This window comes from Arxiozyma heterogenica (assembly GCF_036370985.1).
Source record: "Arxiozyma heterogenica strain weizmannii chromosome Unknown scaffold_11, whole genome shotgun sequence".
Taxonomy (NCBI): domain Eukaryota; kingdom Fungi; phylum Ascomycota; class Saccharomycetes; order Saccharomycetales; family Saccharomycetaceae; genus Arxiozyma; species Arxiozyma heterogenica.
The window spans coordinates 926,893-940,866 of record NW_027042664.1 but is presented as its reverse complement, the minus strand read 5'-3'; the positions used below and the strand labels follow the sequence as shown (position 1 = coordinate 940,866).

The 13,974-nt window shown below is 28.9% G+C and overlaps 4 protein-coding genes across 4 annotated transcripts; 2 read left to right on the top strand and 2 right to left on the bottom strand.

The window, feature by feature from the left end:
• Window positions 1–424: 424 nt before the first annotated feature.
• TEL2 (Tel2p) lies at window positions 425–2,599 on the bottom strand (the record flags this gene model as incomplete). The annotated part of the gene is made up of 1 exon (XM_064857066.1): window positions 425–2,599. The coding sequence occupies one exon, from the start codon at window positions 2,597–2,599 to the stop codon at window positions 425–427; it is 2,175 nt and encodes a 724-aa protein (XP_064716199.1).
• A 614-nt stretch (window positions 2,600–3,213) lies between these two features.
• ESP1 (separase) lies at window positions 3,214–8,121 on the top strand (the record flags this gene model as incomplete). The annotated part of the gene is made up of 1 exon (XM_064857065.1): window positions 3,214–8,121. One exon carries the CDS (start codon window positions 3,214–3,216, stop codon window positions 8,119–8,121), a length of 4,908 nt encoding a protein of 1,635 aa, XP_064716198.1.
• A 473-nt stretch (window positions 8,122–8,594) lies between these two features.
• Window positions 8,595–9,182, top strand: PWA37_000387 (flavin reductase family protein; the record flags this gene model as incomplete). The annotated part of the gene is made up of 1 exon (XM_064857064.1): window positions 8,595–9,182. One exon carries the CDS (start codon window positions 8,595–8,597, stop codon window positions 9,180–9,182), a length of 588 nt encoding a protein of 195 aa, XP_064716197.1.
• A 415-nt stretch (window positions 9,183–9,597) lies between these two features.
• Window positions 9,598–13,104, bottom strand: ASK10 (Ask10p; the record flags this gene model as incomplete). The annotated part of the gene is made up of 1 exon (XM_064857063.1): window positions 9,598–13,104. One exon carries the CDS (start codon window positions 13,102–13,104, stop codon window positions 9,598–9,600), a length of 3,507 nt encoding a protein of 1,168 aa, XP_064716196.1.
• Between the last annotated feature and the right edge of the window lie 870 nt (window positions 13,105–13,974).

Below are 13,974 nucleotides of genomic sequence, written 5' to 3'. Positions count from 1 at the left end.
TATATTATTTTTCCCTCCCTTCCTTATTTTTTTGATAATTTAACGGTCTATAAATGTGTTTCGACCCTTTTTATGCTTTGGATTGAATTATTAAAAATTCGAAATGTGAAAAGCTACACCAAACAATCCCTGCTTTTTAGACTTAAACCAAGACATTCACTTGAAATAAGTCTACTTATTCTCCCTTGCTCAATAACCCCAATTACCATATCTTCTAAGGTGCACAATGTTAAACTATTCCAATCTTGGATTCAAAAGTTTTCAAACGTTTTTTCCGTTTTCTTTTTCTCGGTTTAAAAGGAACTTACATATCTTTCACCACGGTAATAGAAAGTAATCAAAAGCACTCTTGCTTAGGATTATGAGAATTTGGATGGAATTGGGAATAGCCTTACAATAACATATATATAAATATATATCTAGACTACACATCTATAGGTACCTTTTGTTCAATTGCTTGATTTATAATTATCTCCATCATTTGTGTCATTAATTCATAGTTGTGTATTGGATCTGCACACGAGTAAACAATTCTTAATGTTGCCATATAATGTGCTTTGAAGATTTTATCATATGACCCTAAATTTATCCCATTTAGCCAACCATTGGCTAAGGGATAGAAAAATTTACTGGCGTATATACGAAATTCATTCTTTTTCTTTAACATCTGCTTTCCAGAAATTATATCAAGCTTCTTAGATCTCCATGTCACTGTGCTAGAAGAAATCAAATTATTTTGATCATTTTCCATATTAGTTATATCGTCAATTTTTTCAGACGTATTTATGACGTCTCTATTGTCCCATGGTAATCTTTTAGATGGAAAGTCGTATTCAGCTTTTAATACTTCTTTATCATCTATTCCACGAAGTTCCCTACTTGCTAACCCTATGCTACTTAATATCGACATTCTCTGCTGTAAAGAAAGTTCTGCGTTGAATAAAATCTTGAAAAGCCCATCGATCTTATCTGGGACGACAACTATTAAACTTATCAATGCCATTATTCTCCATTGTTCAAAATTTTTTTCTTCAAAATTGTTATTCAAAATGACAATATTTTGCATTAATTCTTCAGCATAATAACTCACCTCCAGCGGTAATAAACGTTTTTGTCTAACCAATTTAACAGTTCTTTTTAATAATGATACTAAATCATTTCTTTGATTTTGGTTGAGTTCAATGTACTCCTTTAATAAATCTTTTAAAAATACGATATATTTTCTGTGCTTACCTCTATTATTATTTTCATCCTCATCTTCATCATCGCTATCTTCATCATCACTATCTTCTAATGATAAAATGTCCATCTCAGTTGAAATTTTTGTCACTTCATTAGTTTGAAGTTTTCTCTTATTTTCAGTATTGGAATTAAACAATACTGAAAAATTGATCTCTGCAATGTCGTTTAGTAATACTAAATCAGGAATATCTATCCTATAGTCACTCTCATATTTTAATTCGTTAGCTGTTAAATATTTAGCCAAAAACATTGTTCTCTCTCTTATAGCAGTATTTCTATTCTGAAGTCTAGAAGTGACGCAATTCAAAAATTTTTCATTTTGTGATAATTCAAATCTTTCTTCTTTAGAGAAGTTATATTTCAAAGCTATGAAAAGTATTTTTGAAATTCGGTCATCTTTATCATTAATAACTTCTTCGTCAAATGAATCTGAATTATTTGAAATATCTTCAAAACGCTCAAGTAAATCTCCAAGTACTTCTAGTTTTTTATTTTTGTTATTAGCCATTGATCTAATTAATATCTCTTGAAAGTATAATGATTTAAAGGATAAAAGGACTTCTAAGTTAATGGGTAAATGTTGGTTGTCGAGGTCAAAAATTCTTTTGATAATTTTATAGATTGTGTTATAGTTTTGTGATGAACATTTCAATTCCAAATGAGGTAAAATATAAGTCCCAATAATCTTAGATCTTTCTAGTAGAGATCCTTCACTCAAAATTTTTAATAATACTTGAAAATTTGAAGAATGCTTAAAAAAAATGTGATCAACCATAGAAGAAGGTACATATTTGGGATGAAATGAAAAACATCGACTTAAAAAATCTGCAAGAATATTCCAAAATTTAAAATCTTTATCATCATTTAATTTCTCAAAAATATGTTCCCAGTGATCAACTAATATTTCTATATATTGAAAAATCGTAAAATCACTCTCTGCTTTATATAAAACATTATAAATTTGACTTCCAAAAAACATTGCTTTAATAATATTTTTTTGCAACATGTTATGTTTTAATGGTAATGATGCGATATAATTGTATAGTATAGATGGATTCTTTGAAATATATTTTATAAGGAATTCTTCATATAATAATCTTTCTTTCCTACAAGGTTCTAACTCAGAAGTAAATCGTACCAATTGCGATAACAATAATGAATCATTATTAAATAATCTAAAAATGTAATTTAATGTACTGACCTGAAAAGTTGGTGTCAATGGTACTAAATATTTGATAATTATCAATTTATCCTCTAGTATTAATGCCTGAGTAATATCATTCGCAAAATAATCTTTTAACGTATTATCAATAATATCACCACTAGGACCTCCTTTCAATACTCCAAATAAAGACATTTATTATTATTATTATTATTATTGTTATTATTATTATTATTATTATTATTATTATTATTATTATTATTATTTTATCTATTTTTCTTAGGATGTGTTAGTATGTAGCTATTTGCGAACTTACAAGCATGCGTATTAATTAATTTGAAAATGTCAGACTACTTTATTTTTTTTTCCTTCCAAACAATAAAACTATTCACGGTCTTGAATGGTTTTATTTTCATTTTCTGTAAAGCTAAAAGAACAATTTTTGTAATGGTATGAATAACATTAATATTTTCTATCTTTTCTTTTATACTCACCATTCTTTTAAATGGCAATTGTCGAAGAAATCAATTTTTTGGAAATGATGATTGTCCCAAAATGGAAAAACATCGAATTTCATTAAAAGAAACAAAGATAAAAAAAAAAGATAACTAAATATATAAGGAGATTAAGTTCATGACTTGTTCTTGTGGTTTGTTTTGATTTGGATAGAAAGACAAAAAACAGTACAATAGTTGGTATTATTTACTGCACTTAAGTTTGTATTTTTGTTAAAGACTTTCGAGATTCAATTGCCTTCCAAAGATTTAGTACACACTATTTTGTTTTTAAGTTTTTATTCATTGCAAAGGATGTCAAAAAATGCAAGTGCTTTGAATGAAATTGAACATAATACTGATTTTAAATCTAAATCTCCAACTATAATCCCTGCATTATCTAAAATTCCATCTATTTGTGCTTCAAATAAGGAGAACCTTTATACATCAGGCATCAATTATTATGATGATGCACAATATATAAGTCTTAATGAGCCATTAAATTCATTCACAGAAAATAAAGATGATATTAATCTAGACATTCTACCATCTTTATATGAAATATTTCAAAAAAATTATTCCTTTGCAAGGAATATTCATTCTTTTCTGTTGATAAAGCAGATCGTGAGACAACATTTGACAGTTATTGGGAAATTATTAATAAGTAAGAAAATTGAAATATTGTCTAAAGTAGAAAAGCATACATTATTGTTATTCAATGAAACTAATTTATTCAAAGTTAGCAGTATGAAAGAAATATTATTACAAGATTTCACATTCAATAACAATTATTATCTTTCCACATTGAAAATAATTATTTTACAATTCTTTCTTAAAACAAGACAAACACAAAAATATCAAGAAGAAATTCTAACATTATTTGCATTTGATAAAAGATATCTTTTAAGATGCTCTCAATTAAAACAAAATGCAGCAATTAAAATACTTTTGAATCTGTTTACTATATTACCAAATGCAAAAATTTTATTTGGGATGAAATTTTTGGAATATATTGATAAATTTAATTTAAAATTTGAAGATTATATCAAAAATATGAACTCAGAAACCTTTAGAAAACAACTACCAATTTATGCTCGAAGAACAAATGACTTATCTTGCATAAAAAAATATTTCAACTCATTTTATATTAATTTTGATATCACGAGTACGAATTCTGATTTACAAGATTGTGTTTTCCAAAGAAAAGAAACAGAAATAGGTTTAACTGAAGATCATTTGACCAAGTTTTTAAATAGAGATCAAAATTTTATACTACAGGCACTAAGTTCTCAAAAAACACATGACTCAATCTATAACATTTATAAAAACTTTCTTTCAAATAAAAAAATATCATTGTCTGAAAAAGTGCATCATTTAGAAATCTGTTGGAAAGCTATACTTCAAAGTAACTATCTTTGTGATCAGAAAAAATCAACACTGATTGATCAAACATTGATATTTTTGAATTCTAACCTAAAGTATTCCAAACACATAACAGATCATATTCTTAGTGTACTTTCGTATTTAAAAGATATATGCATTCTTTCCTTAGATGTTAAAAGATTAACGAATATAATAAACCTCAGTTATAACAGTTTTGTGTTTTCTAAAAATGCACAGTTTATTATTAATGCTGTTGATTATGAAATCATTAAATATTTGACTTTTCCTGAAATTGAAAACATAGATGATACATTCCTAAAATTAATAAAATTTTTATGTCTTATTCCAGATCCCAATACGCAAACAGAAAAGTTTAAAAGAGTTTACAGTTTTTATTTTCTAAGTAATATTGAATCACTAACACAACTTATTAAAATTTGTCAATCTATTTGTATGCGTTTGAGAAAATTGAAAACCACAAACATTTTAGTCTCACTTCAATATGCTTCTGAAATTCAGCTTTCTATCTTTTGTAGTAGCCAAAATATCACTAGAGAAAATATTTTGCAAAGCTGGTCATCTATTAATATTCTTTTTTTCAGTAGTCTATTAGGGAATTCAAAAATTATTCACGATTACACATCAAACTTTGCATGTATGAAATATCATTTTTTATACAAATATCAGGTATTACTACAATTGATATATTATTTAAATCTTGAAATGGATAAACATCAGACAGTTAATTTGTATAACATTACAAAAAATTATATTCAGAAATGGTCAAATCAAGGCATAAAACATGATAAGACAATATCATCTTTAGAAAATATTTTTATTAAAACTTTGCTACAATATCTTTACATTTGTGGATTTTATGGACCTATTTTGGAGCTATATGAATTAATACAAGCTCACAAAGACTACTATCATTTATTGATAAGTTATTCAGAAATGTGGATGGTTCGGTCTCTAGTGTCTTTACAGTATACATCCAAATTAGACAAAATTTGTGATGCTTATTATCCACTTGATGAAAATTTGCTAAAGTTATTATCTTTTAATGAACGGCTTACTTATTTGGAGACATATATTGAGCTCTATACTTGGAAAAATGATTTTAACTCATTTAAAGAACTTTTTTGCATTATTATTCCACAGGAATATCAAGAATTATACGATATTCATAATCAGGGAAAAATGGCAGTATCACATTATATCAAAATATTGTTGTTTAATATTCATTTACATGCTGCAACTTCCAAATTTTATTTTAACAAGAACCGTTTTATAGAATCAGTAATAGAGGCTAAAAAAGCTTTAAGACTTTCTGTATCTTTAATCAAAAAAGTAGATAAACTCTCGCAAATTTTTAGACTGTCCATTCTTCGTTGCATCATATTTTCTTTTCAGAACCTAATTAATATATTTTGCTCACTTGGTCTTGCTAAAGAAGCTAGTTATTATACAAATGAATTATCCAGAGTACTACCTACACTCCATGAACCTACTTTGATATTCCAGGGTTTCGATTGCTTGTATCAATTCTACACTATTACTGAACAGGAAACTTTAAGAATATCTACATTAAAAAAAATTAATAATGTATTTCAACACATACAAAGTAATTATGATATCCACACATTATGTCAATATCTTTATTTAAACAATGAATATTCTCGAATAATTGAATCATTGAAGTCATACTTTATGAACATTCCTAGTGCACAAGAAGATTATGGATTTTTAGAAAATTATTGGAGGCTGAAAATTGGTGAGTTTATTGATGATTCCATATGTAGACCTCAGCACACAGTTACGAATTTTTTGAATAAAATTCAGACAAAATATAATAATTTATTAAAAAATATAGAAGCTGATCCATTTCTTCGAACACTATTTGAATCCACACTTGCATTACCCTCATCGAAAACTGCAATTAGTAAATCAAAATATCAGCCTTTATTAAAAAATGAATATATTATAGGTCATGTAACTTCTGATAAAGAATCACCCAAATCATCTAATATGATCCCCAAATCCAAAAATATAAGACAAGGTTTCGATAGATTTATTGTTACAAGAAGATTAAAGGACATTATCGATAATATAAAAGATGTTAGCATCGACAAGGTTTCTAATATTGAATTAAGAAAACTTTCTTCACTGTATTCGATAGTATTGTCCATATATTTTAATATTGTTAGTGATCAGGAATTGTTACAAAACGATTTAAGATACTGGTTTTATTTGACTGAGTTATCAAGAAATATACCATTATTTTATGATAAACAATTATGTTCTTTGGATAAAAATATTTACGATGAAGTGGGTTTGTGTCCACTAACTGAAAATTTAAAAATAGCTCAATATACAAAATGGAATACCCGTTACAATTTTGAAGATTCATCCTTAAATTTTAATGCGATATTTTTCGATATTTGTAAAATTACAGATAGTATAATTCTTTCAAAATATTCTTCAGCATCAAATAAATGGACAATGTTAAGAATACCGTTAAAGGGTAGCAATTCTAGAGATTTAGATTCAGAATATTTCTCTTTTCAGGGTGGATTTAAAGAAATGCAGGATATAATTGAGCAGAATAATATGACTACATCAAGTAAAGTTACAAGTTCAATAAAAACCGTAGAACAGCGGAGGAAGTGGTGGAATAAAAGATACGAATTAGACAAAAGACTTGATATTTTGTTACAAAAGATTACAAATAATTGGTTTGGAGGCTTTAAAGGATTTTGTAACCCAGATGTTATTGATAAAAAATTATTTATAGAATTTGTGGAACAGTTTAATCAAATCTTGCATGAATTCTTACCAAGTAGAAAACATACTAGTAATAACACCGGTTATGTGCAGATTGAAGAGTGGATTTTAGAATTATTTTTAAAGTTAAACCCTAATGATTCTTTGTACATTTCTCAATTAGAAGATCTCTTATATTTTGTCTTTGATATATTACTATATCAGGGAGAAGAAAATGCCTATGATGAGATTGATATAGGACAAATGCATATCCAAATAACGGATGCTATAAGAAGATATAGAGGCAACTTGAAATTTCAAGCCTGCATCAATCAAAGATCTAAAAACGAGAAAAGTCATATATTTCTATTGATTAGTAGTACCTGCCATTCATTTCCTTGGGAAAGTTTACCCATTTTCAAAAATATGTCTATTACCAGAATACCATCATTGAATATGTTAGATCAGTTACTGATTAGAAATAAGATGGAATTAACATTAAGACTTTCTTTGACAAAAAATATAGGGATGATATTAAATCCAAACAATGATTTACTTAGGACAGAAACAACTTTCAAGGATTTGTTTACAAGAATATTTGAATCAACAGTAAATTCAAGATTATTAATAAATCAGAAACCAACCGAACTTGATCTATTAGATATTATTACAAAGTCAGTTATTTTTATCTATGTCGGACATGGAAGTGGAGAACAATATTTAAAACTAAAACAAATTAAAAGTTGTGATTCAATTGCTGCTACTTTTTTATTAGGATGTTCTTCTGCATCTATGAAATATTACGGCAAATTGGAATCTACAGGGCCCATTTATTCTTACTTGATTGCTGGAAGTCCGTTAATTCTAGGAAATTTATGGGATGTAACAGATAAAGATATTGACAAATTCAGTTTAAGTTTATTTGAGAAAACTGGTATCGATAAGAATTTGCAAGGAGAAGTGTCTGGGTATCAGAATGTCCCCTACGCGGTTGCTAATTCAAGAGAAGTTTGCAATCTCAAATATTTAAATGGTGCTGCGCCAGTTGTATATGGTTTACCAGTACAATTCTGTTAAAAATATTTATACAGGCTCCTTTATATATCCATATATTTATTGTTCATACAAATGTTTTACATATTTACTTCAATCTCATAGGCCGTTTTCATCCCTTTTTAGATCTAATTCTCATTTCCTCTAAATTGTCCAAGGCAGTTATATCAGTATTTTGCATTAAAAATATTCTGAATCTTCACTTTTGACCGCAATAAAATTTCAATTTAAATTGAAGAAAGTAAAGAAAAGATCAGTTCTTCGAGATGTGTTAAAGGATAAAGACAACACCAAAAAAATGAGGAGAAGAAAGAATAGGAAGAAGAAATATAATTATATTTGATAGAGTTGTGGCAACATCTTACAGTTCCAGCTATATTTTTAGTTCAATCCCTACCTGTCAAGATTTACAACTAATATATAGAAAAAAATATTTTCATTCAAGTATATCTGTTTGATAAGTAAATACTTGGTCACCAGTGATACCGTAACAGAAGATGTCACAAGCCTTTCGTCAAGTTATGAGGACTTTGTCATATCCAACTATGATTGTAACGTCGGCTATTCCGAAAGGTACAAAACCCTTAGATTTTCATGGTCTCACAATATCATCTATGACATCGCTTTCAATCAACCCCAAACCATTGATTCAATTTAACATTAAAACACCTTCGGGCACATCAGCAAACATTAAAAAGAATAAAATTTTTGCCATCCATTTCTTGGAACCTAAGGAAACTAATATTAATTTGGCCAAACAGTTTAGTCGAGGAATAAAAGATAAAATGACAAGACCTTTTTCTTGTCTGATCGAGAATAAGGATTATATATGTTATGATAGTGTATCTTTCAGTTCACAACCTAATATAATGCTACCCATTTTAAAAAATACGGGGAAAATTTTAATATGTCTATCCAAAGACGTCTTTAAAGTTGAAGATCATGAGATTTGGGTAGGTGAAGTCTTAGAAATACTGCCTTCTCAAAATCATAATGAGTATAATAGCAATAGCAATACAATTAGTAGTGATGGTGGTTTATTACATTGTATGGGTCATTTTTTTAAAATAGGTGATTCGATTTAGAAGCCAAGAAAGAAAAGAGATACTGTGATACTCTTTGAAACTACCCTATACAAGAACGTCATTATGTAAATATTATATTATGTAATGGTTCAAGTGAAACAAATACAGTAAAATTAGGTATTATTCATTGATAATCGCATTTTTAAGGATAACCTACTTGAAATATGGGAAATAAAGTGATAATCATGTTTATGTATATATATATATATATATATATACTATATTACTTTCCTTTTTTCTTTCCAACTGTCAGTTTGTCCTACATAAATACTAGTCGATTGTCATATATTGAAAAAAGTGTGTGTAAAGATGATCATAATAATATATTTAATTCATATTCTTAAATATAAAAAAATAATAAAGTTTGTCTATAAATACAAAAAAAGTAAAAATGTCTATCAAATATATTTATTAATCATGAGTATATTGATTGATTCAACTTAATTTTATCATTTAGAGCTGGTTGATTTGGTTTATCAGAATCATTGTCATCATCATCTTCGCGGATTCCACCTCCAATAAATTGATTTCCTGTAAATGCATGATTTGACCCACTTTTTTTTGCAAACATTAAACTGTTTAATGAAGTGAAAGACACATTTTTCTTATGTTTACGTATTGGATGTACTCTACTTGTTTGAAGTGTTTGTAAATTAGTAGCACTGGAATTAGTTCTCTGATACAATTCATTGGTATTTTGTTTATTTAAAGAAGGTAAACTTCCAGTACTAGCATTTTCTTTGATGGTTGGTCTGTTTGAATTATCTTTCATATCCTGATTATTAAGCCTAACTTTTGGTAATCTATTGATGTTAACTGAACTTGCACCACGTGAAGTAGTTCTAGATAATGGCGGTGTCATTGCATTTGGTAATTGTTCATTAGAACTTCTGTTCACGGGTATGGCAAAATAGCCGCTAACCTCTGATGTAACACTTGCCGGTGAATTAACTATATTCATTTGTCCAAGAGAAACTGGTAAGGAAACATTTCTTTGATGATGACCATACCTCGTGCTCGTTGAACTACCTGTTGGTGTAATCACAGTTGGTAAATTTGGATGGGCTTGCCATTGTTGTTGTGTAGATAGGTACGGTTGATCATTGTTGGCTGTTGTTGAAAGATCTGATGTAGAAGAATGATTTGGTGAGAATGAGTAACTCTTCCTTTCAGCCATAGTAACTAAATTACCATTATCATCAATGGCAGGTGTATTAATTTTAGATCTAAAAGACGATTCAGCATTTAACATTGGTGTATTATTGATAGAAATGTATTGGGGTTTAGTTAGACTATTATTATTGTTGTTGTTAGCATTAGAATTCTTCATTGCATTTTCCATTAATTGTACAGTGGAGTAAGAGGTTTCAAAGTTACCAGTTGAACCATTATATTCGTTAATATTAGGAGAACTCATGCCACTCGTCATATGCATTAATTTCGAAGATCTATGTAAATGACTCTTCCATAGTTTTTCTTCAATATATTGCATTCTTTCATTTGTTGTATTATATGAACATAAGTGTTTTAAATCTTGAACCCACTTTTTAAAGTGTTTTTCATTTGAATCCTCTGGTTCATCATTACATGTTTTGAATACCCACGTAACAATATTCTTTGATTCTTGTTCTTTGATTGATGTTTCCTGTTGTAGTTCCGATAATCTTTGTTGTTTTTCCTGTTTTAGCTGTCTGGACTTACCAGGATTTAATAGTTTAGAAAATCTGGATTTTTTACTTAGCATTGAAGATTTATTTGGAGTAGTAGCACCTAAACTGGAACTGCTGTTTGACAATGAATTGCTACTCATACTAGTTGATAAACTAACAAAAGAATTGTTATATGCATTAGCTAAAGATGGATTTTTGGTTTTATTTATGGAATCAATAAAGATAGCTTTGCCCTTTAATGTAAAATGATGGTCAGAGACTTTGACCAAAGAACAATCATTTAATGGAATACTCATAATTGGTGTCAAAGAAGGTTGCTGGTTTTGTTGTTGTGTTTGTTGTCCAGTATACGATAAGGTATTATTTGTTGCTATATCTTGTTGTGCTAGTGAAGTTGAAGAAGAGTGAGTAGAAGAAGATTTGTGGTTGGAACTGGAACCTGTAATATTACCAGATGATTGATTAGCAACAGCAGCTGTAGCAGCACCAGTATTAGCATGAGCAGCAGTAGTATTGTTGTTTTTGTAAAAATTGCTACTTTTAAATTCGTGGAGGTAATTTGGAGTTAACACGAAATAGCCTTTCCTATATTCTTTTGAAAAATTTGATTTTTTATAAAAATATCCTGCTCTAATACATTTAGCAAAAGATGTTTTCATATTTGGATAAATGATATCAGAAAATTTTCTTGGGGTAGGTAAGGGATCATTAGATTTCCAGTTGATTAAACATGTTGGGTGGTGGTTTACAAAATGATCCCATTCAATGGCTGGTGGTTTGGATAGCATACCTTGTTGTAGTTCATGACATAGGTTTTTGATGGTAAGTCTTGCTTCAGAATCAATTAAGGCAGAATAACGTTGTAAAGCATTTTGAATCTTTGAGTAAATGATTTTTTCCAATTTCATACCAGAGGATTGCAAATTGATGTAAGCTTCTTGCAAATAATTTTCTTCTGCAATTTGTCTTTTTAATTGTAAGTCCAGTTGTAATTTGAGTAAGTATGGGTCATGTTTTGGTTGTAAAGCAGTCAAATCAGTTTGTTGTGTTTGTTGTGTTTGTTGTTTCTTCTTTGTTATGGAGTTCATGTATTTGACAGATGCAATATATTTATGTAGCAATTTATGTGTTAAATCAAGATGATGATTCATGTTAGTCTTGAAATCACTATGCAATTCTTTAATTTCTTTAATTTTGAAGCCCAGATCCTTTCTAAGGGATTCCAGTTTAGGGATAATGACAGTTGAGATTTCTTTTGAAATCTTCAATTGATGGTTTGCTAGAGCCAAATGATGTTTTTTCAATACGACTTGGATATCTTGGATCGATCCGGAACCAAATTTCATAAACCCAGAAGTGGCTAATATGTCATATTCAAAGGGGTATTCGTTAGTGTTATTATTATTATTATTATTATTATTATGATACGTATCCATATTATTAGTAATATTATTAGCATTATTGTTATACGTATTATCAAAAGTTTCATTTTCTTGTTGTTGTTGTTGTTTTGAGGAATCAGTCATTTTTTTTTGTTGTGCGATAGTCTTAGGTTGTTGTTTCCTGACAGGTTTAATAGTAGTCAAAGGGTCGATCAATCTGTTGGAACCTTCTTCGATATCAGTCAAGAAATGAAATTTAACAGAACTTTTCAGTTGAGTGTTGATTCTAGCGAACTGTTCTTGTGAATAAGCTATTTCTCTTAGATAGCCGATCAAGCCTTTGAGGATCTTTTTCCATTTATGGAACCTATCTATCAGGATATCTGTTGGGTATTCTCTGACGAAATACTCTTCGTTATCGTTGTTGTCGTTGTTGTCCATATTAGACAAAGACTTCTGTGGTTTTGCGTTTGGATTAGGGATGGGCACGGAAATGTAATATGGGGATCTAAAATCTGTTTTTGGCAGGATCAAATCCTTTGAAGAGTAGCTATAGGTATTAGCATGGCTGATGCTGATGTTGGGGATAGTGGTATTGGAGGTGATAACGGAGGGTTCTCTTGTCATGGTGAGGTTATCTGGTAACATTTCCATTAAGTATTGGGAGGATTGAATAGACTTTGCATCGGTATCATCTTGGTATTTAGGAATGGCAAGTGTAGTGGAAGGGATAGTTGAAGGAGTTGTGGTAGTAGTGGTGGTATTAGGAATAGCAGTTAAATTATTTGAGACAGTGGCAGACTCACTATCGGGGGTATTTAAGTCGAGTGGGTTATTTGGGATGGGTTTAACACTAAAATAATCAGACATCTTCAAGAGTATTTTATTTTATGTTATTTTATGTTATTTATCTATTCTTTCTCCCTATCCTATTAATTTAATGATCGCTTTTTTTTTTTGATTTATTATAAATAAAAGGATGAAAATAAGAATAGCGGGAGGGGAGAGGAGAGGAGAAGGGGAAAGGGAGGACGTTTAAAAAAAAAAATACGTTGAATGTCTATAAGTTATCTTCTTCTATTTTTCTTTTTTTTTCTGTCTATTTTTATATTTTTGTTTTTTGAGATTATATGAGACAGGAAGGAATGTTCTTGCACACTATACAACAAATATACACATACGCATATGTGTATGTATATATAGATATAGATATATTTGAGTTTGTTAGAAATAGTAGAGTTATTTACTATGTAAGAAATTAGATAAAGAGTAGCGGGATATCAGATCCACATATATATATTATGTACTAGAAAGAAAACAAGATGTGATAGATATTGTTGTAAAAAAGGGACGAGTGATATATATAGAGGGTAACAGATGTACCGCATGCAAAGTATAAAATGTAAAAAGTAATATACAACAGACACACACACCCAAATAGATAGATATAGATATATATATATATATATCTATATCTATCATAGACACGTAGATAATTGAGATGAGTAAAAAAATCTCACCCTTTTCTAATCTTCTCCTCCATTCAAGAAAACCAAAGCAAGGGCAAAAGTCACCAAATCCCGAAAGTCACAAGATTTCGAAATAAATAAATGGACAAAAAAACAAAAACAAAAAAGCAAAAATGTAGTCATCCATTGAAAACAAAAAAGAGAAAAAATTTTTTTCTCTTTTTTGTCTTTTACTTTGTTGATTTTATTTTCTTTCTTTTTTTCTGGCTGT